The sequence below is a fragment of the Choloepus didactylus genome, chromosome 1, assembly GCF_015220235.1.
Source record: "Choloepus didactylus isolate mChoDid1 chromosome 1, mChoDid1.pri, whole genome shotgun sequence".
Lineage (NCBI taxonomy): Eukaryota > Metazoa > Chordata > Mammalia > Pilosa > Megalonychidae > Choloepus > Choloepus didactylus.
The window spans coordinates 217,310,898-217,337,041 of record NC_051307.1 but is presented as its reverse complement, the minus strand read 5'-3'; the positions used below and the strand labels follow the sequence as shown (position 1 = coordinate 217,337,041).

General features: G+C 38.9%; 1 protein-coding gene across 1 annotated transcript in view; it reads right to left on the bottom strand.

Annotated features, from left to right (window-relative positions):
- Window positions 1–933: 933 nt before the first annotated feature.
- Window positions 934–26,144, bottom strand: part of SYNPR (synaptoporin) — a 317,015-nt gene continuing 291,804 nt past the window's right edge. Inside the window, exons 5-6 of the mRNA XM_037799593.1 lie at window positions 8,042–8,233; window positions 934–2,608 (exon numbers count right to left, since the gene is read on the bottom strand). Coding sequence (XP_037655521.1) covers window positions 2,351–2,608; window positions 8,042–8,233 — 450 coding nt within the window. The 3' untranslated portion in view covers window positions 934–2,350. The remainder of the gene's footprint in view (window positions 2,609–8,041; window positions 8,234–26,144) is intronic.

Here is a 26,144-nt window from a genome sequence, read left to right as displayed (position 1 = left end):
TAAAAATAACTGCTCATTGGGGGGACTTTTCTCCTCTGGAGAATTCATGACAGCTTATGAAATAGAGGCCACTCTCTCCTCTTGAACAATGCTAGGGGAAACAGTCAAAATCAGCCACTGATCTGAGAATTTGTGTGTGTGGGGGAGGGTGGAAGTAAGCCTCAGGCTAGTTCCCTGTCTCCCCACCCCCAGCCCACTGCCTAATAGACAGCTAGGGGCCAAGGCTTATTTCCTTATCCCTGGGATGTCCTTCACTTTTGCCCTCCTCCAAACTACTCTCTGAGATCTCAAAATGCTCATCTCATCATGTCCCTCTACTTAAAATCTTCCAATGCTTTCCCTTAGCTTCTTTAGGATAAAGTCAGAATTCCTCATCACTGCCTCCAAGGCAGGATTTTATCCATGCATCCATCAGCACAGCAACCCCATCTCCCACCAGGGCTCCTTTGCTCATTGCAGCCTGCCCACACTCCATTTCCATCAGGCCTCCTACAATTAAGAGAGCTTATTTTTAAAGGCTGTTTTATGCCTTTTCCCTCCCATCCTTTTCCTAGTGAAGCCATGCAGTCTTCATATCTTAAGCTCTTTCCTGGAGCTCAAATTCCTCTGATAAATGTTCTTGTGGAATCATATGCCTCTCTTTGTTGCACACATGACAACTGTGGCATGATTATTTTAACATCTCCCTCCCCCGTAGAGTGTACGCCTCCCCAGGCAGGGCCTGTTTCTGCCTTAGCTCACTATCAAATCCTCAGTGCCTTGTTCAGTGATGGGTGCATAGTAGGTCCTTGAATGGTGGAACGAATGAATGAACTAGACTCATGAAACAAAGAGAAGGTGAGACAGATTGGAAACACTGTGCATTTAACATTTCTTCTTTCACTGTTAAAGCCAATCCTGTCCTATTGTGGTAATTCTCCATTATCCAGCCAGCACTGTATACAATAACTTTATTAAGGTCAAATAGATATCACAATACAAATTTATCCAAAGAAATCCAGAAACTAGTTACAGATATCATCTAAGACACAAGGCTGTTTGATGCTAAAATGCTTCCAACATCACAGATGACACAATGAGTTTATACTTCAATAATAATGACTTTTATCTGGAAATGCAGAGGTTCAACTTGCCCTCAATTTTGGGCCCTGGTGTTTCAATTGAGTTAAAACAAAGAGATGAAGATTGGCATTTTCTTGATAATGAATACATTCTGGGGAATATTTCATGAGACTCCTGTGAGAGAGGCGCATGGAAACCACTTTGTAATGGTTAACAACACACATCAGAATTTGTAATTAGTGAGTTAAGCTTTTGAGGAGCATATTAACTTTATAAATAAATAAGATTTAGAAATTTAGCTAGGAATGTAGGTTCTACAGAATATCCTTTACAAGTTAATACTTCAGCATGACAGCTTCTTGTATATGGTATCTGATATCTGCAACTCTGTTATTCTGAGGAAACAACACACCATAAAGACAATACAGTTATTGGGTCTTACTATTTATGGTCTACAGGATGAAAGCCACAAAACACCATTGAAAGTTACAATAATATAAATATTTACTTAAGTAAATAGAATAAATATTGGGTAGTTACCCTATATAACACTGTCTATTAATAGGAAAAAAACCCAACCTAGTTACAATGCAATCACAACTTGGGTAAAACCAGAGAGACAAATTTGCAAAGTATACAAAGTAGTGAATACATTTCTTTAAACATCCATTTAACAAATTCATTGTGCAAACTGGAAAATTTTCATAAGTACAGTTCAAATGTTCTTTTTGTGAGAAAATGCTCATGCATGCACTAAATCATATGAACACTGATTCATCAAGTAAAAAACAAAACAAAGCAGAGTAATTTTCTGAAACAAATACTTAAAGATTCACAGCCCTAGAGGGCCTATGATTCGAAGATAATACATGCACATTGTGATACACCAAATTGTCTTAGGGAAATAGTTAAAACATCTTTTGCATTAAAATGCATAGGAAAACCCAGTGCTATTTAACCTGCTTTATGCACATTACATTCTAGAGACTTTAAGCGACAAAATACTTCTACTATCTCAACACACATACAAAACGACCATGAAAGTATCTGTGTATATAACAAGGTACTCTCCAATTAGCTGTCTGTGATGAATAATAGAGCTCCTCCTGTTATCTCATCTCTAAGTACCATTCATCACCACCCAGGCCTTTCTGCCTTAATGAGGACTACAGATCTCTGATTTACCTTCGGCACTCTGCATTAATAATTGATTTAAACTCTTATAAAATTCTGCCACTGAAATGGAAGGTGGTGAGCCTATCGCCAGAAGAATGCAAACACTATGCTGTTAAATCTGATTGGTAAAGGAAGCTGGGCCACTGGGCTGTTGCCCAAACTCATCAGAGGAGGGCCCCAAACTTGCCTGCTGGCTATACCCACTGCTTGACCCATAGCTGTCTTGGTTGTAACCACCTTGGTTATAGCTGCTGGAATGCTTCTCCATTGAGTCTGACAGATATCTCTGCCCCGAGGAATGCCAGCCAGTCTCCTTGAAAACAAACCATATGTTTCCAGCCCAGAGAATAAAGTTCAAGAATCCAAAGACCTGAAGGAGAATCAAAGGAAATGAGTTGACAGAATGGACAGACACCCAAGAAAAATCTCAATTTCAGAAAAATCCTTCACAATTTCATAAAAGGTCACTTTCCACTTCGACATTGAGATCTTTTCCAATTTTTCTTCTGGAGCTGATACTTCATTTAGATTATCTGGAGCCACCACTTCGTTTAGAACATCTGACCTTTATTGAACACTTGCTACATTTCAGGCACTGCATAAATGTTTCTGTGTATTGATTTACTTAGTACTAATAATCAGTCTAAGAGGAAGGTGCCATTAATATGCCCATATTAAGGATGTGGAAACTGAGGTTCAGTGAGGTAAGTATTGTCCAAGGCCACTTGACTGTTTTAGTAAGATGTGGCTCTGGGATTCAAACTCTGTTCCGTCTGATTCTACAGCCTTAGCCCTTACCTAAATCATCATTATCTTCCCAAATGAGGTACTCCTAATAGATACTGTCAGGTGCTATAGGGTTGAATATTTTTATTTTAATAATAGTGCATTAATTTTAAGGTTATCTTTTCTTTATGGCAAGAAATACTGCTTTTCCATTTATTGTAGTGCTATACATAAGGTGAGTCAATTTAAAAAAAGAGTATAAAGTATCCATTTATATAGGTGGTATGCAGATAAGGTAAAGAATATGTTAAAGGAACATGTCCATGCATGATCCAGTACACAGAACTCGACTTTCTGAATAGGTTTTACTTTCTGTACCTCTCAAATTCAGAAGTGTTAGGTGCTGAAAGCAGACTATGAATGAAGCACAGCCTTCAGAAAGGTATGAAATATTTTCTCAAGACCTTGATATGAGACTTAACCATGGAAATTCCTCTTATTCTCCGAAAAGGTGTTGGTGAGTCTGGAGTGGGTGCTACTTCCCCAGGGCCTAAGTGCTTGATGGAAGCAGAACTGTTTGCTGCTGCAAAAGGCCTTTAAGAGGAGTCCCTGTCACCTGGGCTTATTTCTGCAGCCTTTCCCAAGGCTGGTTGTAGCCTTGAGAATTAACCACAGGGCAGTCTATTTAACCATCCCCTCATGGAGAAAAATACAATAGCATGGCATAAAACTGTGATGACATTAAAGTATATGTAATAACCACTCCAACATAACATGGACCAATCAAAATGGACTTAAGCAGTGGCCATAGCTCTAAAGGTGGGTGCTGGAAGTCCCTTGTGGTGCTAAAATCAATCCTTTGATTGCTGGATGATGGGGTGGTCCAGGGTGCCCTGAGTGAGGGCTGGCAGGTGTAGGAACTGGGGCACTCTAGGGGACTTGGAGTAGGGGCTATTTACCAAAGCATTCCAATATTTTAGCAGAAGGTGGATCAGAGCACTCTGGCTTAATGCCAGTTTGGAGAAATCCCCATGGGCTTTGGTATCCAAATTGCCCGGCCTCTGCACTTTCTTGCATTTAGCCTCTGCCTCTGGACCTTATTTATTTTTCTTATGTGGAATGAGGATTATAATTCCTTCCTTGAGGGATTGCTGTGAGGATTAAAGATGATGTGTGTAAAGCAATTAGACAATGCCAGATGCGTACTAAGTTGTCAATGAATAATTGCTATGTTCTGAATCATTTTCTAAAATATCTTCATGAACTGTATTCAGTTGACTCTTCTTCTGCAGCATAAATTGAAGAGGGCTTTGACAGTGAGGCCATTTTCTTGAGAGATGTCAAAAGCTAAAACGGATTGTCTAGGCCTCCAATTGATCTAATGGAAGACTGGTTTACTTAGACCTTTCTTCCCTCCCTCCACTCCTTCTTTCTTTTCTATTCTCTTTTCTTTCCTTCATTTAACCATATTTGAGAACCTATGTTGTGCCACTGAGTAATGCTTTAAACTACTTACTAAGGGAGATAGAAAAGATAAATAAGGCACTTACAGTGTAATAGTTGCTTAATCAAAATGAATTGGGCAATCACTGACAAAACTTATTTATATACAGGATCTTTTAACCATGTGTACAATAGCTAGTACACTTTCCATCAAAGGGGAGATCTTGGTTGAACTGTACATTTTTAAGTACATGTTAATGTATGAGTGGAAAAATTATCAAGCAATCTTTCCAGATATGAAGGGGTGGCTCTTCCCAGGTTTCTAAATTTATCTGTCTCCCGTCCTTTGATCTCTCCCTTTTCCCTTCTGTGACTTAGTTTTGAAAAAGGAATGCTCAAGAAGAACGCAGAACTCAGGGAAACGCAATTTGAAATTAAGAACATAAACAAGGCTTCCCCATAGGCTTATTTAAAGAGAATGATTTCGATGGCAGTTAGATGTACCATCAATCATTTGGCTGACACATTTTAGGGGCACATGGGCAAGTGAATCCTTTCTTGCCATTTTGCCACAACTGAAATTGGGATAAGGATTTTGATTCAAGCTCAGTGGGGGCAGCAGAAAGAGAGATCAAAAGACACAGTACATAGCATGAGAAAGAATGGGGAGATTATTAAAAAAGATGTAAAAAGTTTGCTTAGGGGTGAAGATGGAAAGAAACTGAAAGAATAAGAAAGTCCCCCACTTTGGGTTCATATGCTATGTTGCATTTAAGAAAATGAATGCATTTAAGTAGTAGCTGCAAATGGACACTTATTGAGCATTTGCCATATGTCAGACACCCTGCTAAATAGTCTTCATGGATTATCTCACTGAATCCTTTCAACAGTCTTTTGAAGTCTGTTCTAAAATTGTTTCCATTTTACTGATGATGAAGTTTTAGGGAGGTTCATTAATTTGTCTAAGGGCACTCAGTTATTGAGTAGTGGAGCCAGGTCTCCATCCCTTGCAGACTGACCCCAAAACTGTGCCCTTAACTACTTGGAGAGGCAACAGCACAGGAGAGCCTGGCTTTAGTTCTGGCATTGCTCTAACGACTTGCAAAGTCTTACGCAAGTTCATGAGTTTGTAATATCTGGATAGCTTGCCTACCTTTTAGTGTTATTGTGAAATTACACAAGATGCCAAAGTGCTCTGAAGAAAGTAAATTTGTTACCCAAGTGGAAAATATCATTATTATTGCTTGAAACATTTACTTGTAAAGGCCACTTACTGTGGTATGTGTCTAGCTCCTCTGAAACCTACACTTGCTCAGTAGATTGTGTTCTATGAGTCATATTTCTACCACGCGATTCATACCCCACAACCTCACCCCACCCCCGCCAACCAAGCCATAAGTGATAAGACAGAGGCAGACACCTAGTACAAGACGGACTAATTAGATTCTCTCTACCAAAAATTTGGAATTGAGCCTGAGGGATTTTAGTTCAGTCCAAGTTGTTTCCTTAAAAATATATATAAATGCAGAAACTGCAGGTTGGGCTGTCTTATACTGTGTGTACAGGAAAAAGAGGAAATTCTAACTGAAAGAGAGAATAATGTAACAGACATGCAGAAAGAGAAAGAAACGAGGGACAGAAGATGTGAGCTACTCAGTCTCCTGGCAGTCTTCCAGTTTCTGGTCCTGGGCTCCACCCTTTGGTTTTCTTCCTAGTCCTCTCCCAATTATTATTATTATTATTATTATTATTATTATTATTATTATTATTTAGATAAGCTAACTCAATATGATTTGAAGCCAAACAAGTTGGTAATAGAATAAATTTTTGTTGAATTTTGGTTAATATAATTTTTCCCTGCTTTTGGTAACAGAAATTTGATTTCCTTTGCAGATCCAAGTTGTAGTCAAGCGGCTAGAGCTCTCTTAGGTAACTTGAATGAGTGATACAAGGTTGGATAAAACTTCCCACTAAACAGCAACTTGAAGAGACAATTCTTTGGTATCTGTCATCTAGAACCCTGATATTTCCCTTTTTAAGAGCTGTTTCTTCATGTATCATCAATTTTATCGTTACTTGACATCCTCCCAAAGATTTTTTTTTCATGCTGAAGTTAGAGTCAGTTTCTATTTCTTGCAACTCAGATAGTCTAACACATAGAGAAACTGGTACGAGAAGTGGGTTACAAATAACAAATTTTAGGGAAATGAGGATTGTTTTGTTTTAGCCAGTTTGGGTTGAATTTCCTGTCACTGAAAACTGTAGGAGTCTAAACTGGTAGAGATCCATAACTATAACAGCATTAGACCTGTTCCTTCACACCACCACATTATTTGGCTTCAATCCATACCTCTTTTTGTTTTTAAGAGATAATTGCATTGTTTCTCATCCATAATTCTTATGGCCTAGTAGCCTAAAACTTCTTAAAGACATCAGAACTGGAATTATTAAAAGAACGAGGCAGGATGTCATAATTCAGTAGAAGACTGAATTTTAAACTAATGGACACATCAATCAATTTTGTGTTTGCTCTCTTAGATTTTGAGATAAGGATTACAATAATGTCCATTAAATACTGCCTATAAAAAAACTATAGAAGCAATGGAATATTTATTAATTTACCCCTCAAAGTCTTCATCTGCAGGTGTGGCCAGCAATAAATGAAAATGACTGCGAGACCCTAAAACATACTTACTATCTCACCAAGGCAAGATTCATAGTCAAATCATCAGGAGCAGTTTAGCAACCCTTTCCCTCTTCTTAAATGTCTCCCCAGATTGAATTTTAGAAAGCTGTAGAAATATAAGTTAACCTTGAAGCAAAGATAATTTTTTTTTTTACTGGCTGCTAGAGAATCTTTTTCCTTCAGCAAACACTATTGAGGTTTCTATTCTTTGATAACTGCTGCTATTATAGCTTATGTCTTTCTCAGACATAGCTTCTTTCTTTGGAATAACACACATTCTTACATTTGTAAAATAAGAATCCAATTTAGCATCCCTGTTAACAGTCAGATTTTCTGTCTTCTTGTAAGAGCCATACACTTGATGATAATATTTGACTTTGTTCAACAAATCAGTTCAGCTTTTCCAAAGTTATCCAGCAACTAACTCAGAAACATGGAATAGATTTAAAAAATTACCATAACTATTACAAGCATATTCTATACTATGTATTTCCTTCTGCACCCTACTAGGTCTGCATCTTTTGCTCCGGACAATCAATTGGATGTATTCTAACGATGTGTGATGTGAACAAAGTTTTCTTCCCAGAAAACCTCTATGCCATCAAATATTCCTTTTAACTTCTGGCAGGCTTCAGCCTTAAAGTTCAGATTTTATATCTGCTTCTGGCTTAGAATTTTGCCTTGACTGTTATCCAAGCAGTTGCTGCTAATACCTGCTGGGTTCGTATTCAGAACTCTGTAATTGGCAGCATTAAAGTCTATGGCTTCTGACAATAGAAAACTTGAAGGCCAAAGGGTCATCTGGCACATGGAGTGAAATATTACCTTTTCGATTGGACTAGTATTGAAGGCAGAAATTTCTAAGACGACCTCTGAGATGTTTTTTCTTATTCAACTGACAAGCAAACAAAGATTTGGGAGGTAAAGCATAGATGAAAACATACTTACCACAGAAGTGTTTAAGCTGGACATAACGGGGCTGTGGACAGCCATGCACTTGTTGGACGGCTGCTTGCAAGCTGACATCAGTAATAATACTTCCTTGGGATCTGTTGCGACTTTAACATCAGAGAGCCCTTTTGCCCAAGCTGATGAGCCCACCAACCACAAGAACGAAAAGACCACTGTGATGATGAAGTCCTATAAAGCCAAATGGGAAGATAAAAAGAAAATGTAAATTCTAGAAGCAAATTATGTTAGTTTATAGAAATATTTGGTTTGCCTTTTAGAAAATTCCAAGATCCCATAACACTGGAATGAGGGCAAATGTGTTGAAAAACAAAGAAAGAAAAGTTTTATGGTATTATATAGACACATTTCCATAAAATAAAAAATAACAGTATGTCCCAGGCATGATGCTAAGTGCTTTATAACCATCATTTCATTGTTTGTACAACAGCCCCTTAAGGAAGTCACTATCATCATCTTATTTGCAGATGGCAAAACTAAGACAGACAATGATAAACGTAATCAGTGATGGAGTCAGGATGCAACCCAGGCAGCCCAACTGCTGAGCCCATGCTCTCAACAATCATTCTATAACGATTTCAAGTTTGGAGAGATTTGTAGATTGTTGAAGACTTCTGAAAGGCAAGATTCATTCATTTATTATTCATTCATTCGTTCATTTAACAAGCCGACGTGTTCTCTATTTTATGTCTCTGACTGTTAAGTGGGAGATAATAATAGCTACAATGTTTTGAGTGCCTATTTATATTTATAATACAAAATTATCCCTACCATAATCTTGTTAGACAGTATTTTTTAATGTCCATTTTAAAGATGAGGAAACTAAAGCCCAGAGAGATGTGAGGTAACACATTGGAACTTACACACTCGTATGTCTGTCCTAATGACTTACAAGTATGGAAGTGGAACGATGGAGATTTTGAACAAGGTTGTAAATGGTAGCATTTAAGAGTAATTAGAAAAATTCAAAACCAGTTATATGTCTGGCAGGAGGGAACTATGGTGCAGCTATTAAAAATAATGCTGTATATATACCACATTTTGTCTATCCATTCATCGTTTGATGGACACATGGGTTGCTTCCATCTTTTGGCAATTGTGAGCAACACCTCTATGAACATTGGTGTGCAAACATCTGTTTGAATCCCAGCTGTTAGTTCCTATGGGTATATACCTAGTAGTGGGATTGCCAGGTTGTATGGCAATTCTATACTTAACTTTCTGAGGAACCACCAAACTGTCTTTCACAGTGGCTGCAACATTTTATATTGCCATCATCAATGAATGAGTGCCCCTATTTCTCTGCATCCTCTCCAACACTTGCAATTTTCCCTTTTTTAATAGCAGTCATTAATGCGTGTGAAATGGTTCTGAGACATATGACAACACAGACGAACCTCGGTACAGAGGTCCATGAGGGGTCAGGATCTGACTGCTCTTACTACCTCTCCGACCTCGATTTCTGGCCATTCTCCCCTCCCCTCCACCCCAGCCACCTGGCCTCCTGGCTATTGCTCAAGCCCATCAAATTTATGCACAGCTCAGAACCTTTACCTGGAATACCCTCATCCTACATATCCACATGGCTCACTTCCTTTCTTCCTTCATGTCTCTGCTCACATGTCACCTTATTTGTATGCTTTCTTGTCTACCATATATAAATAGAACCCCCCCATCTCATTACCTAAATTCTCTCTTCTCCTTATCCTCTTTTATTTTTCTCAGTTTCACTTTTACAAATTGGTATATTATATATTTACTTGCTTTTTTATTGTCTCTGTCTCCCCCAACTAGAATGTAAGTGCCTCATGGGCCAAGTTTTGTCCATAATCATTGCTGTCTGCCCAGCACAAAGAATGGTGCCTGACACATAACAGATGCTCAATAAATACACTGACTGAATGATTCCAACAGGAAATGTCTCTGCTAGAAATAGCTGGATAGAAACCTTTGGTACAGGTCAAACACATTCTTGCCTCAGGGCCTTTGCACTTTTGCTGTTCCCTCCGTCCCGAATGCACCCCCAACCTCCAAAGTGACATTACTTGCTTCATTTCCTTGTTCAGGTCCCTGTTAATGGCCGCTTCCCCAAGAGGCGTCCTTCTAAAATGTACCCCTTATCTCTATCCCCTTATTCTGCTTTGCCTAGCACTTTTCATAATTTAAAAATATGTTTGTTTGCCTATTTCTCCCAATAAAATGTCAGCTCGATGAGGGAAAGGACTTTGTCTACCTTGCTCATTGCTGGGTTCTGGCAGAGGAGGTGTCATCAACGTTTGTTAGGTAAGAGAAAGAAAGAATGAATGAATGACTCTACAAAATGATTCCAATTTTGTCAAAAATATATATTTATATATATAACATTGGACAAGAATTTACCAAGTGTTAACAATCGGATTAGATGAATTTTAGTTTGTTTTATATAAGCTTGTGTATTTTTAAACATATATTATTTTATAATTAGACCAAATAAAAACCATGTGCAATGTGATAAAGGCATTGATGGATGATACTGATGGCTCTCCCAGACAGAACTTCTTCACATAGCCCTATTTGTCCTTACAGCGTCAGGATTTATAATTAGATCAAATAAATGTCATTAGAATTGAGAGTTTTGCATCAAAGGGTTTCAGAAAATAGCCTCAAGCCAGGTTTTCTATAATTAAGCAGTCTGAAGATGAGGAAACTATGTCAAAAACTCTAGCCAAAGAATATATTAGCCTGAACTTTTTTATTTTTTGGCCTCAGGCATAAATCTGTTTGAGGCAACCTTTCAGAGAGGAGCACGGGAGCAAACACCCTGACCTGATTTTCTTCCCATCCTCCAATCTCCTGCTGAAGCTTCCAATGGTCAAACCCCACTGGAAGCTGGAGGGCAGGGAGCCTGCTGATGTGATCCGTGCAGGTTGCCTCCTGGGCACAGAGGGTGGTGGGGAAGGGCAGCGAATAGATCAGAAGCTATCCCGGACTAGTGGCTGTCTTAGGGGCAGCAGCAACAGCTCCTGCTGCCAACGTTTACGGACCACTTCCTGTAGGTAGGCACCCTGATAAGCACCAACAGGTATCACTAACTTAACAAAATAGGTGTTAATGTTAGTCCCATTTTACTCTGGAGGAAACTGAAGCATAGACAGTTTCAAAACTTTGCTTGACTACTGAAGGATATAGTTAGATTTCCAAAAATTAGGGGCAGGAGGGAGATGCTTTTTTGTGTATTTTAATTATGTTAACGAATGTTCTTCAAATTGTAGTCATTTCATACTACCTAAACAATTTTTATTTTATCCACACACCTGCTGATAATCAAGTATCCTTTTTACATAAATTAGATTATTTGAGAAGGTAATTATATGTATACTATAAATCCTACACCAAAACAACTTGCCACAGATAGGAGAAAAGTACAAATATAAATGTTATACAGTGAAAACAAAATATCTTCAATTCCAGTTGGAGATGCTTGTGCAAGGCTTTGAAGCCCAGAATCTTTATTAAATAGGGAGATTAACAAGTGTTATAGAGCTATTAAAGAAATACTAGCATAACCTAATCAGAAGTTTGAAATAAACTGAATGTGGAAAAACTCTCTAATTTATGTTATTTAAGGCCACGTTAACAGTCTACCTAAAACCATCTTCTCTATCAGGGGAGGTAAATGCCCCATACTTGGGAAATGTCTTCCTTCTGATGGGGCAGGGAAAAATCCAGTTGTTTATCTGTATATCTAATAGACATACCTCTTGTATATCTAACAGAGACACAGTGTGCATAGAATAAATCCAAAATATAAATTTGTAACATTTTCTGCTAGGTTATCAGGGTGCATATATTACACCTTTGAAGACATATTCTGCCAGCTTTGCTGTGTGATTTATTCCCATAGAGTGAAGAGCATGCCATGTGAAAGGTGCATTAATGTTTCCAAAGTGCTTTAATGTTTGTGATCCATGTGGTTCCCAGAAAACCCTGAGAAGTATTCAGTGGAGGAATTACTAACCCCTACAATACAGATGAAGAAACTGTGGCTGAAAGCGTTATGAGATTTGCCCATGGTTCATTAAATGTTTCACCAAATGTGCTCTGAACTACTGATCTCACTCTGTACTTGAAGAACTTTGACATGCAATCTGGTTGTGTTTCTCCGATATGTTTCTTTTTTTTTTTTTTTTTTTTTTTTTTTTTTAAATTCAGTTTTATTTAAATACAGTCACATACCATACAGTCATCCATGGTGTACAATCAACTGTTCACAGTACCATCATTATAGTTGTGCACTCATCTCCCCAATCAAGTTTTGAACACATTCCCCACTCCAAAAAGAATAAAAATAAGAATAAAAATAAAAGTAAAAAAGAATACCCAAAGCATTCCATTCCTCCTATCCCTCCCTATTTTTCATTTAGTCTTTGTCCCTATTTTTCTTTTTTTTTTTTTATCATCATTTTATTGAGATATATTCACATACCACGCAGTCATACAAAACAAATTGTGCTTTCGATTGTTTACAGTACCATTACATAGTTGTACATTCATCACCTAAATCAATCCCTGACACCTTCATTAGCACACACACAAAAATAACAAGAATAATAATTAGAGTGAAAAAGAGCAATTGAAGTAAAAAAGAACACTAGGTACCTTTGTCTGTTTGTTTGCTTCCCCTACTTTTCTACACATCCATCCATAAACTAGACAAAGTGGAGTTTGGTCCTTATGGCATTCCCAATCCCACTGTCACCCCTCATAAGCTACATTTTTATACAACTGTCTTCGAGATTCATGGGTTCTGGGTTGTAGTTTAATAGTTTCAGGTATCCACCACCAGCTACCCCAATTCTTTAGAACCTAAAAAAGGTTGTCTAAAGTGTGCGTAAGAGTGCCCACCAGAGTGATCTCTCGGCTCGTTTTGGAATCTCTCTGCCACTGAAGCTTATTTCATTTCCTTTCACATCCCCCTTTTGGTCAAGAAGATGTTCTCCATCCCACGATGCCGGGTCTACATTCCTCCCCGGGAGTCATATTCCACGTTGCCAGGGAGATTCACTTCCCTGGGTGTCTGATCCCACGTAGGGGGGAGGGCAGTGATTTCACCTTTCAAGTTGGCTTAGCCAGAGAGAGAGGGCCACATCTGAGCAACAAAGAGGCATTCAGGAGGAGACTCTTAGGCACAAATACAGGGAGGCCTAGCCTCTCCTTTGCAGCAACCGTCTTCCCAAGGGTAAAACTTATGGTAGAGGGCTCAACCCATCAAACCACCAGTCCCCTATGTCTGTGGTCATGTTAGCAACCATGGAGGTGGGGTAGGCGAATACCCCTGCATTCTCCACAGGCTCCTCAAGGGGGCACTACATCTTTTTTTTTTTTTTTTTCCTTGTTTGTCTTTTTTCTTTTTTCTTTTTTTTTTTTTTAACTTTCCCTTCTTTTTTCAAATCAACTGTATGAAAAAAAAAGTTAAAAAGAAAACAAACATACAATAAAAAAAACATTTCAAAGAGACCATAGCAAGGGAGTAAGAAAAAGACAACTAACCTAAGATAACTGCTTAACTTCCAACATGTTCCTACTTTACCCCAAGAAAGTTACATAATATAGCAACATTTCAGTGAACTTGTTCCTACTACATCCATCAGAAATTAACAGACCACAGTCATTTCTGGGCATCCCCAGAACGTTAAATAGCTTATCTGTTCTTCTTGGATTATTGTTCCCCCTTCCTTAATTGCTCTCTACTGCTAGTTCCCCTACATTCTACATTATAAACCATTTGTTTTACATTTTTCAAAGTTCACATTAGTGGTAGCATATAATATTTCTCTTTTTGTGCCTGGCTTATTTCGCTCAGCATTATGTCTTCAAGGTTCATCCATGTTGTCATATGTTTCACCAGATCGTTCCTTCTTACTGCCGCGTAGTATTCCATCGTGTGTATATACCACATTTTATTTATCCACTCATCTGTTGAAGGACATTTGGGTTGTTTCCATCTCTTGGCAATTATGAATAATGCTGCTATGAACATTGGCGTGCAGATATCTGTTCGTGTCACTGCTTTCCGATCTTCCGGGTATATACCGAGAAGTGCAATCGCTGGATCGAATGGTAGCTCTATATCTAGTTTTCTAAGGAACTGCCAGACTGACTTCCAGAGTGGCTGAACCATTATACAGTCCCACCAACAATGAATAAGAGTTCCAATTTCTCCACATCCCCTCCAGCATTTGTAGTTTCCTGTTTGTTTAATGGCAGCCATTCTAACCGGTGTTAGATGGTATCTCATTGTGGTCTTAATTTGCATCTCTCTAATAGCTAGTGAAGCTGAACATTTTTTCATGTGTTTCTTGGCCATTTGTATTTCCTCTTCAGAGAACTGTCTTTTCATATCTTTTGCCCATTTTATAATTGGGCTGTCTGTACTATTGTCATTGAGTTGTAGGATTTCTTTGTATATGCAAGATATCAGTCTTTTGTCAGATACATGGTTTCCAAAAATTTTTTCCCATTGAGTTGGCTGCCTCTTTACCTTTTTGAGAAATTCCTTTGAGGTGCAGAAACTTCTAAGCTTGAGGAGTTCCCATTTATCTATTTTCTCTTTTGTTGCTTGTGCTTTGGGTGTAAAGTCTAGGAAGTGGCCTCCTAATACAAGGTCTTGAAGATGTTTTCCTACATTATCTTCTAGGAGTTTTATGGTACTTTCTTTTATATTGAGATCTTTGGTCCATTTTGAGTTAATTTTTGTGTAGGGGGTGAGGTAGGGGTCCTCTTTCATTCTTTTGGATATGGATATCCAACTCTCCCAGCCCCATTTGTTGAAAAGACCATTATGGCTCAGTTCGGTGACTTTAGGGGCCTTATCAAAGATCAGTCGGCCATAGATCTGAGGGTCTATCTCTGAATTCTCAATTCGATTCCATTGATCTATATGTCTATCTTTGTGCCAGTACCATGCTGTTTTGGCAACTGTGGCTTTATAATAAGCTTCAAAGTCAGGGAGTGTAAGTCCTCCCACTTCGTTTTTCTTTTTTAGAGTGTCTTTAGCAATTCGAGGCATCTTCCCTTTCCAAGTCTGCAAAGTAGGTTGTTGGAATTTTGATTGGGATTGCATTGAATCTGTAGATGAGTTTGGGTAGAATTGACATCTTAATGACATTTAGCCTTCCTATCCATGAACATGGAATATTTTTCCATCTTTTAAGGTCCCCTTCTATTTCTTTTAGTAGAGTTATGTAGTTTTCTTTGTATAGGTCTTTTACATCTTTGGTTAAGTTGATTCCTAGGTACTTGATTTTTTTAGTTGCTATTGAAAATGGTATCTTTTTCTTGAGTGTCTCTTCAGTTTGTTCATTTCTAGCATATAGAAACATTACTGACTTATGTGCATTAATCTTGTATCCCGCTACTTTGCTAAATTTGTTTATTAGCTCTAGTAGGTGTATCATTGATTTCTCAGGGTTTTCTAGATATAAGATCATATCATCTGCAAACAATGACAGTTTTACTTCTTCTTTTCCAATTTGGATGCCTTTTATTTCTTTGTCTTGCCGGATTGCCCTGGCTAGCACTTCCAGCACAATGTTGAATAACAGTGGTGACAGCGGGCATCCTTGTCTTGTTCCTGATCTTAGAGGGAAGGCTTTCAGTCTCTCACCATTGAGTACTATGCTGGCTGTGGGTTTTTCATATATGCTCTTTATCATGTTGAGGAAGTTTCCTTCAATTCCTACCTTTTGAAGTGTTTTTATCAAAAAGGGATGTTGGATTTTGTCAAATGCTTTTTCAGCATCTATTGAGATGATCAATTGATTTTTCCCCTTCGAGTTTTTAATGTGTTGTAATACATTGATTGTTTTTCTTATGTTGAACCATCCTTGCATGCCTGGAATGAACCCCACTTGGTCATGGTGTATGATTTTTTTAATGTGTCTTTGGATTCGATTTGCAAGTATTTTGTTGAGGATTTTTGCATCTATATTCATTAGGGAGATTGGCCGGTAGTTTTCCTTTTTTGTAGCATCTTTGCCTGGTTTTGGTATTAGATTGATGTTAGCTTCATAAAATGAGTTAGGTAGTGTTCCATTTTTTTCAATGTTTTGAAAGAGTTTGAGTAAGATTGGTGTCAGTTCTTTCTGGAAAGTTTGGTAGAATTCCCCTGTGAAGCCATCTGGCCCTGGGCATTTATTTGTGGGAAGATTTTTGATGACTGATTGGATCTCTTTGCTTGTGATGGGTTGGTTGAGGTCTTCTATTTCTTCTCTGGTCAGTCTAGGTTGTTCATATGTTTCCAGGAAATTGTCCATTTCTTCTACATTATCCAGTTTGTTGCCATACAGTTGTTCATAATATCCTCTTATAATTTTTTTAATTTCTTCAGGATCTGCAGTTATGTCACCTTTTTCATTCATTATTTTGTTTATATGGGTCTTCTCTCTTTTTGATTTTGTCAGTCTAGCTAGGGGCTTGTCAATCTTGTTGATCTTCTCAAAGAACCAACTTTTGGTGATATTTATCCTTTCTATTGTTTTTTTGTTCTCTATGTCATTTATTTCTGCTTTAATCCTTGTTATTTCTTTTCTTGTACTTGGTTTAGGATTGGTTTGCTGTTCATTTTCTAGCTTCTTCAGTTGATCCATTAGTTCTTTGATTTTGGCTCTTTCTTCCTTTTTAATATATGCGTTTAGTGCTATAAATTTCCCCCTTAGCACTGCTTTTGCTGCATCCCATAGGTTTTGGTATGTTGTGTTCTCATTTTCATTCGTCTCTATATATTTAGCAATTTCTCTTGCTATTTCTTCTTTAACCCACTGATTGTTTAGGAGTGTGTTGTTTAACCTCCAGGTATTTGTGAATTTTCTAAGTCTCTGATGGTTATTGACTTCTAATTGTATTCCATTGTGGTCAGAGAATGTGCTTTGAATAATTTCAATCTTTTTAAATTTATTGAGGCTTGTTTTATGTCCCAGCATATGATCTATTCTGGAGAAAGTTCCGTGAGCACTAGAAAAGTATGTGTATCCTGGTGATTTGGGATGTAATGTCCTGTAGATGTCTGTTAAATCTAATTCATTTATCAGATTGTTTAGGTTTTCAATTTTCTTATTGGTCTTCTGTCTGGTTGATCTATCTATAGGAGAGAGTGATGTGTTGAAGTCTCCCACAATTATTGTGGAAACATCAATTGCTTCCTTTAGTTTTGCCAATGTTTCTCTCATGTATTTTGTGGCACCTTGATTGGGTGCATAGACATTTACGATTGTTATTTCTTCTTGCTGAATTGCCCCTTTTATTAGTATGTAGTGGCCTTCTTTGTCTCTCAAAACATCCCTGCATTTGAAGTCTATTTTATCTGAGATTAATATTGCTACACCTGCTTTCTTTTGGCTGTAGCTTGCATGAAATATTTTTTTCCATCCTTTCACTTTCAGTTTCTTTGTGTCCCTGTGTCTAAGATGAGTGTCTTGTATGCAACATATTGATGGTTCATTTTTTTTGATCCATTCTGCGAATCTATATCTTTTAATTGGGGAGTTTAATCCATTTACATTCAACGTTAAAACCGTGAAGGCATTTCTTGAATCGGCCATCTTATCCTTTGGATTATGTTTGCCATATTTTTCCCTCTCTCTATTAATATCCTTTATTGTACCCATACCGAATCTCTTTAGTACTGAACCTTTCTCCAAGTCTCTCTGTCCTGTCTTTGTTTCTCTGTCTGTAGGGCTCCCTTTAGTATCTCCAGTAGGGCAGGTCTCTTGTTAGCAAATTCTCTCAGCATTTCTTTGTCTGTGAAAAATTTAAGCTCTCCCTCAAATTTGAAGGAGAGCTTTGCTGGATAAAGTATTCTTGGCTGGAAATTCCTCTCACTCAGAATTTTAAATATATCGTGCCACTGCCTTCTCGCCTCCATGGTGGCTGCTGAGTAGTCACTACTTAGTCTTATGCTGTTTCCTTTGTATGTGGTGAATTGCTTTTCTCTTGCTGCTTTCAGAACTTGCTCCTTCTCTTCTATGTTTGACAGTGTGATCAGTATATGTCTCGGAGTGGGTTTTTTTGGATTTATTCTATTTGGAGTTCGCTGAGCATTTATGATTTGTGTATTTATGTTGTTTAGAAGATTTGGGAAGTTTTCCCCAACAATTTCTTTGAATACTCTTCCTAGACCTTTACCCTTTTCTTCCCCTTCTGGGACACCAATGAGTCTTATATTCGGACGTTTCATATTATCTATCATATCCCTGAGGTCCATTTCGAGTTTTTCAATTTTTTTCCCCATTCTTTCTTTTATGCTTTCATTTTCCATTCTGTCATCTTCCAGGTCACTGATTCGTTGTTCAACTTCCTCTAGTCTTGTACTATGAGTGTCCAGAATCTTTTTAATTTGGTCAACAGTTTCTTTAATTTCCATAAGATCATCCATTTTTTTATTTAGTCTTGCAATGTCTTCTTTATGCTCTTCTAGGGTCTTCTTGATTTCCTTCATATCCCGTACTATGGTCTCATTGTTCATCTTTAGTTCTTTGAGTAGCTGCTCTAGGTGTGTCTCTTCTGGTCTTTTGATTTGGGTGCTTGGGCTTGGGTTATCCATATCGTCTGGTTTTTTCATATGCTTTATAATTTTCTGTTGTTTTTGGCCTCGTGGCATTTGCTGAACTTGATAGGGTTCTTTTAGGGTTTGTAGACCAGTTGAAGTCCTTATCTCTAATTTATCAGCTCTACAGCTTCGTGGAGTACACTTTCTCTAACTAACCAGCAGGTGGCGTCCACGAGCCACCTGTTCTCCACAAGCCAGATCTCCCCTGCTTAGCCTTTTAGGTGAGTGGGGGAGTGAGTCTTGTGGGGCCCAATTGGTGTACCAAGCTTGCGTGTGTAGTTGGTGTTGCCTGCCCTGTATGTGGGGCGTGTTTCTGGGCAGTCGGGGAGGGGGGGTGGCCCTAACAATCAAATCTCCCTGATGATCCTAGAGTTTTAAAGCTACTGCAATAGTCTAATCCTTCAGTTCAGTCCTGCCACAGTTTGTCTTTGCCACTGACCCACAAGTCTTTGGTATTGGCGTATGGCTCCTGAGACTTGCAAGTGGGCCCCTCTTCCAGGCTGTGCACCCCGGGTCCTCTGTTGAGGGATGACTGTGCTATGTCACAGGTGAGTGCCGTCCCCCCAGGGCAGTTCTGGGCTGCTGGGCTGTGTTGGGAGGCTCCCAGTCTGCTCAAATGATGGCTGAATGGGGCTCTGTTAATTCACACTGCTCCCCCTTCCCAGCTCTGGGACATTCAGCTGAGGTTGCAGGGAAGGCTAATGTCCACGCCCAGTTTTGTGGTGTGTGCCTGTTATTTGAAGCACTTCTGTCACACTGGGTTGTCTGGGGCAGCTCTGGGCTATGGGGCTGGCGATGGGCAGGAGTGTTTCCTGTCCACCAGGATGGTGGCTGTGAGCGGACACCCCCCTTTTCTTGGGAAGTTGTGTTGTTTAGTGAATTTTCTCAGCCACTGGATTATTGCCTTTTGTCTCAGAGCTCTCTTAGTTCTGCTCTTGACTTGACGTGCCCAAATTTCAATTCTTTGAAGCTTTCTGTATTGAGCTTCTTAGAGTAATTGTTTTAGAAAAAGCAAAAAGGATTTAAAAAAAAAAAAACAAAAAAAAAAAAACGGCCCTCCTCAGAGATCTAATGGGTTATTGAAATGCTAATAGACAAAGCAACCAGGGCCATTAAGGAAAGGTGCACAGGGCAGAGAGATCAGCCTTGCTTCGGGATTTGCGTATGCGCCTCAAGGCCTGATCTCCGCCCTTCCCCTTTCTGTGTTCACCAGAACTCCAAAATCCTCTGCTTTTATTTTGGAGTTTTTCGTGTTGTTTTTTTTCTATGCCTGTCTCCTCTCTGCTGGGCTGGCTGCTCTCAGAGTCTCTGGTGTCTGGTCTCAGTCTATCTATGGTTGGAGTTTGAATCAGTAGAATGAGTTTCCGATAAGAGCAGCCACTGCAATTCTCCCTTCTCCTTCCTGGAGCTGACAGCCCGTCCTCCCCCGGGACTGAGCCTGGCAGGGAGGGGCGCGGGTCCCCTGGCCGCAAAAACTTACAGATTTCGCTGATCTCAGCAGTTCCACGTTTTCATGAGTGTTGTATGAAGTATGCCCAAAGACAGATTGCTCTGTGGTGTCCAGTCCACGCAGTTCCTGGCTTTTTACCTACTTTCCTGGAGGAGTAACTAAAACATACAGCTCACCAGTCTGCCATCTTGCCCCGCCTCCACTCCGATATGTTTCAAGGATCTGTTCAGTGATCCAAGAAATAGCTCTGTCTGCCGAGGCAGCAGCCTGGCTTAATGCTGACTGGGTATTTTATTTCCAATGGTTTGTGTAGTACGTTTTGTTGCCCCCACTTCTCTTAAGTTGCTGTTTCCCAAACTCATTTTTACTAGAATGCTATTTAATATAATAGGGACGTGGAATCTGGCTGGGGCATATCAGAGGGAGTCATCCTTGGCGACAGAAAACTGTTATTTCAGAACCAGGTAAACCAGTCTCCATCTCTTTCTGATAGTGGCACCCTATGGCTACACTAGATGTTGGTAATTCTTTCATTTCTGTCTACTGCAAATCTTCCTAATAATTCAGCTCCGATGACTTTATTGCATGTTTTGCATATTTACCAGCTTTGCTGTTTTTTTTTTCTGTTGCTGACACCTACATCTAGAGCCTACATCAGAAACTGGACAGTCCCCTAAGTCACCCTCACTCTCAGTGTAAGTGGATTTACTTTGCTAATTCGGCTTCTAGGAATTCTGGAATGAAGTTGTGAATCAGGGAACAGAGAAACCAAACAGCAAGATGGTAGCTTAGTTGAAGGCAGAATGTTGGACTTGTCTTGGAAGAGACAATAGCTACGCAGTGGCTGGATGGAACAGCTTTCTGTCCACTCATGGGTTTCTTTCATTATTTTGTTTGAATTAATAATAATAATGACATTGGACATTGGGAAAGTGCCCACAATTTTCAGCACACTATCCCAGATTGGTCTGATTTTCATTTGATTGTCAACAGTTATGTGAGGGTGGAGATAACCATATCCATTTTACAGACGAGGAAACTAGGTTCGGAGAAGTTAATGATATATCCAAGTTGTCACACATAACTGAGATTTGAATTCAGGGTATCTGGCTCCATGTTTTGAGATTGTTTTTTCCATTATGTCCAGGTTTTCTAAGCATAATGGGTTTCTGAAGTTTGGGTTGCCCACTACTGTGGCAGCACAGACATAGCATTAAATAATATTAAGCTACTCAGGGAGAAAGGCTTTTTCTTTTGCAAGTCTCTTTCAAACTGAGTCGTAAAGGAGAATGTCTCAGTTGGGTCCTAATCTGTCTCCAACACCTATTTAACAAGAGCTAGTCTCTCTTTTCTGTCAAAGAAAACCTGCCCCAAGCTCAGAGCCTTCAGCCAAGCAATGGTACCTAGCTGGGATTTAACAGAACGTTTATTTTCCATTGATTCATTTCTGTGTTTATCTTCTTCTTATGTCAAATAATGCTGGATTTCTACATCCAATAGTGGTACAGGGTTTCTTCAAATACATGTTTTATTTAAGTTAAAAAAGTGACTTAACTTAAGGTACAATATTAAATAATTTGTGGACCTGGTGATAGGAGAAAAAGGAAGGGAAGAGAAGAAGAGGGAAACGAGTAGGGGTGATGAGGAAAGAGGAGGCAGAAAAGAAGCAGGGAGGAGGAGGAGAAAGCAGAGGTGGGGAGAGAATCAGTGTCCAAGGGGAGGAAAAGAGGGAGAAGGAGGAAGGAGAGGAGTAGAAGATGCAGAGGGTCCAGCACCATCAAGCATTTATCAGGTTCTAGGCACTGTGCTACTGGGTACTGTGCTTTACAACACCTCTAAGATATTGCCTATTGTACATATAATAGTAATAGGTATTACTATTATTCTTATCTTAGAGGTAAGGAAACTGAATCTAGTGTCCAGGGGTAAATAAAGTCTGTTTGGAGATTTCGAATCCAGCAGGCCAGTCCCCAATACCCCTGACATTGAGTGTGCTTGGACAAATTCCATTAATCTCTGAAGATTTTTTAAAGATCTTCTGCATCTCTCCCTTAAGTTCAGTCATAGACAATTGATTTCATAACTTGGTAAAAAAGGGAGGCATTTCTGGCCATTTGACTACCTCAGAACAGATGCAAAACCTACACTAGCTTTATGCAGTGGTATTGTGAATCAGATTAAAAACAACTCCTCAAAACCACAGCATGAACCTTTAAAAATAAGCTAATAATATTACTGAATTAATAATTGTTCAAAATAAATTTATAGTAATAGTAGTAGCATTACTATAAATAGCTACTATTGACTCAGTACTCTGTACCAGGCATTGTGCTAAGCCCTTTACATACATCATTCCATTTAATATTCATCAAGAAGTTATGAGGTAGGTATTAACCATATACAGATTTTTAGAGAAGAAAGTATCACTTAGAGGTTAAGTCTACAGTCTTCAGAATCAGGCAGCGTTGGCTTCAGATCTCAGCTCTTACTAACCAGCTGTGAGAACCTATAAATGCTCAGCTTCCTTATCTATAAACAATATTCATATATATTTTCACAGGGAATTTGTCAACAACAGATGAATAAATATACTATAATGCTTATTTCAGTACCTGACACATAGTAAGCCCTCAATGAATTTTATAAATATATATTTCACTGACTCAAAGTTCATTCTTTTCATTATGTCACACTCTTTCCTTAGTCTGGAAACAGGAAAATTTTACCACATGTAAGAGCCAACAATGCAACAGTATAGAAAAGTGTATTGGCATTATTCAGTGGGTTTTGACAGTCAAATAAATAAGGTGGGTTCATTCACTGGACAAATCTTGTTTGAGAACCTACTAGTGTCAGGTCTTGGGGATACAATAGTTAATAAAAACAGACAAGGTCCCAGTACTTATTCTGGTGGAGGAGAGAAAGACCTTAGTCAAATAATCACAGAAGAATGTGTAATTGCGAATGGTGATAATAGTTTTGCAGGAAAAGGACATGGCGTTTTGATAACAAAAAAAATGTGTGGGAGTATTGACCAGTCTCGGGGGACAGGGAAAGCTACACAGATCCAGTTGCACCTAGGATTCTTTTAGGTTTGTCCCTTAGGTGGTTCTCAAGGCAGGCTTATGCTGAAAAATATATATACCACAAATGGCTTATCTGGAAGGTCCATGAATTGGCTTCCAAAAGAGCTCAGGGCTCTTCTCTACTGCCTACTAAATCCATGCCTAAGGAGGAGGCCTGGTGATATTGGGTAGGTCAGGAGGAAGAACACTTATTGGGCTATAGTGCTAGCAAGAGGAGATTTCAGAGAGAGGAGAACATTGCTTGTTTCTTGGGGGTCTTGTTGGCCCACATGATGGCTGAGGCTATCAGCTACTGCACTTGAGCACATGCAACCCTCTCCCTCTCAGAAAACTAAGCAATAAACAAGGTGGGCCCCAGGTGCACAGAGGTCTGTTTACCTACCAAATTTTGGCAGAAGAGAATTCTTGCCTTTCTGGACCCTAGCACCTTAGCAATTTTGCAAGCCCAGGGAAGGAACCAGTGTTGTTAAGTATTTCCAGGTGAGCTGCTAGGTTATAAAGGAAACTACACCCTTCCCAAATAATTGGCTATTGGTTTTGACACATCTGTCAATAAGCACAGAAACAAGTAACAAGCCCAAGATCTTAGACCAGAGGTGGGGCAACCGCTGAGAACAGTGTGGATGTCTTCAAAACAACAGGAAAAAAAATCACCTTTGTAAAGTTAGTCAAGGATGAATCTGGTAATTTTGGGGTGTTTATTGACTACCATATCAATCGTTTTTATTTTTTGTATTTTTTTAGCACTTCCAAAATATTTGGGGGCTACCACTGAACCAGCCAGATGAAAATGCTAACATTTAGGCAATTACTCACCAGCTTTGTCTACTTGACACAAAACATCTGGACATTATAAACATATTTAGAAAACACCAGTTGTCAGGCAGCATACAGATGAAACATCTGGAGGAAATGTAGCATACAGGAGACATGGTGAGAGGCTTGTAGCCAAGAGCAGCCAGATTTGAACCACAGCTCTCACATGTACCCTGGGCTACAATGTGCCCTCATCCTGTGAACTGCCCCATCATTGTGTGTGTGTGTGTGTGTGTGTGTGACACAACTGTCTTTTTTCTCTCCATACAGTGGCAGAGGATAAAGGCATGGGTAGTCAAAATATCAGCTAACCCAAATTAGGTTCTTAATTTGTCTAAATTTTCTTGTCACCTCCACTGCCCAACCTGTATTGAAAATGGTTGCATTCTATGAGATCTAATTTCTAATAAGCTACACTAAGAAGTTTTGACTCAGAATGCTGGCAGGCCTTTCAGATGCTTCCATCTGATCTAATTAGCTTCTCTCTGAACACTGCTCAATGTTCTTTTGCCATCACCTTCACTGAAACTGGGAAAAATGCACACCTTCTCCCTCCAAATTACATAATATTAGAGAGGGAAGAGACTATGAGATAAATTCAGGCTGCCAAATACTAATTAGAAAGCATAATCTTATTATTTACTTACTATTCTACACTGCTAGTATTCCCCAGGTAGAATGTGGAAAAGTTGATATGCATGGCTGGAAATAATATGATAAAGCTAACCTGATTATGGATTTTCAAATTCTCGAGGCTTCAATATCCACATGTGTAAAATGAAATAGGAGAACCTGCCTTATAGGGTGGTTGAGAGGATTAAAATGAACTAAAAGTGGTTAGCATGGGCTGGAACATTTTAATTATTGCATTAATGGCTTCGATGATGATGATGATGATATCTTCAAGTGATGTGGTCTGATTCGGTCATGGTATTTGATATTTATCTGACTGTAAATTCAGCTGTAATGACTTGATTTTTTTCCAATCTGATTCTGATATTCTTTTGAAAAATAATGAACACTCTGCTGAGCTTAAATCTGTGTGGCAAAAACTTTGTCCATTCAGTCTAAAGGATTGAGCCAACAGTTCTTTGTAGGAAGAGCTTCAAATCTATTTGGCAATAATCAGGTGTGTTTGTGTTTGTGTGTGTGTGAATATTTCATCTGACTGCAATATTGGAAGAGAGCTCTGATAATTCTGTAAAGACATTTAAGGCCATTTGAAGAAGTGCTGTCTAGGAGAGTGAGCCCCGATAGGATCAATGGATGCCTTGATCACATTGCCAAATTGTCAAAAAGCACTAAGTGTGCACTATTTAAGTTCTGTATGCATGTTGGTCTAATTCACTGGACCTTAAGTTCCTTGGGGACACAACTGTATTAGCCATTTGTGCCCCTAGAGCCTAACCAAATGTCTGGGCAAGTAGTAGGTGCTCATATATATACACTGAATGCATGAAAAAAGGAAAGAGATTTCACATTTAGCAGAGTTGCTTAAAGGAAAATCATTTGGATTTCAAAAATCTGCATGTTTTCTAAATTACCTCAAAGGTATAAGAAACTAATAACACCAGTTGCCTTCAAAATAAAAGAGAATTACATGACTGGGGGTCATGGATGGAAGAATGTTTTTGTCATTGTTTGTTTATTCATTTTTTAATGTATACCCCCACTCTACCCTCCCTTTATTCCCGCTGCATATCCTTTTAAATGACTGAATTTGAAAACTCTGGCATGATCTTAGAATAGGCATATATTACTAGATTTGACCTTTGGCAGTGGTGAGAAACTTTCTGCTTAGGGAAATGATTATGATTATATTTCACACCTCCCTCCTATCAACTATTTTTTTGTCTTTTGCAAGTGAGCAAGCAGCATTAACACAGGTTCACGAAAAGAGCTGCTATTTTTTCAAGCCTTCCTTATGCCTTTCTAGAATTGAACACCCATTATTCTGTCATATATCAACCCATCTGTCAATTTTCAACAGATGGTTAAAATGAAGAACTTCTAAAATACCAAGGAGGAAATTATCCTGTGCTTCACCATCCATAGCTCAAACTCAGTCTGCTTTCAAAATATTCCTTTGCCACTACCCTCCTCAACATACAATGTGAAAGTGAGGAAAATATTACATTTGAATTA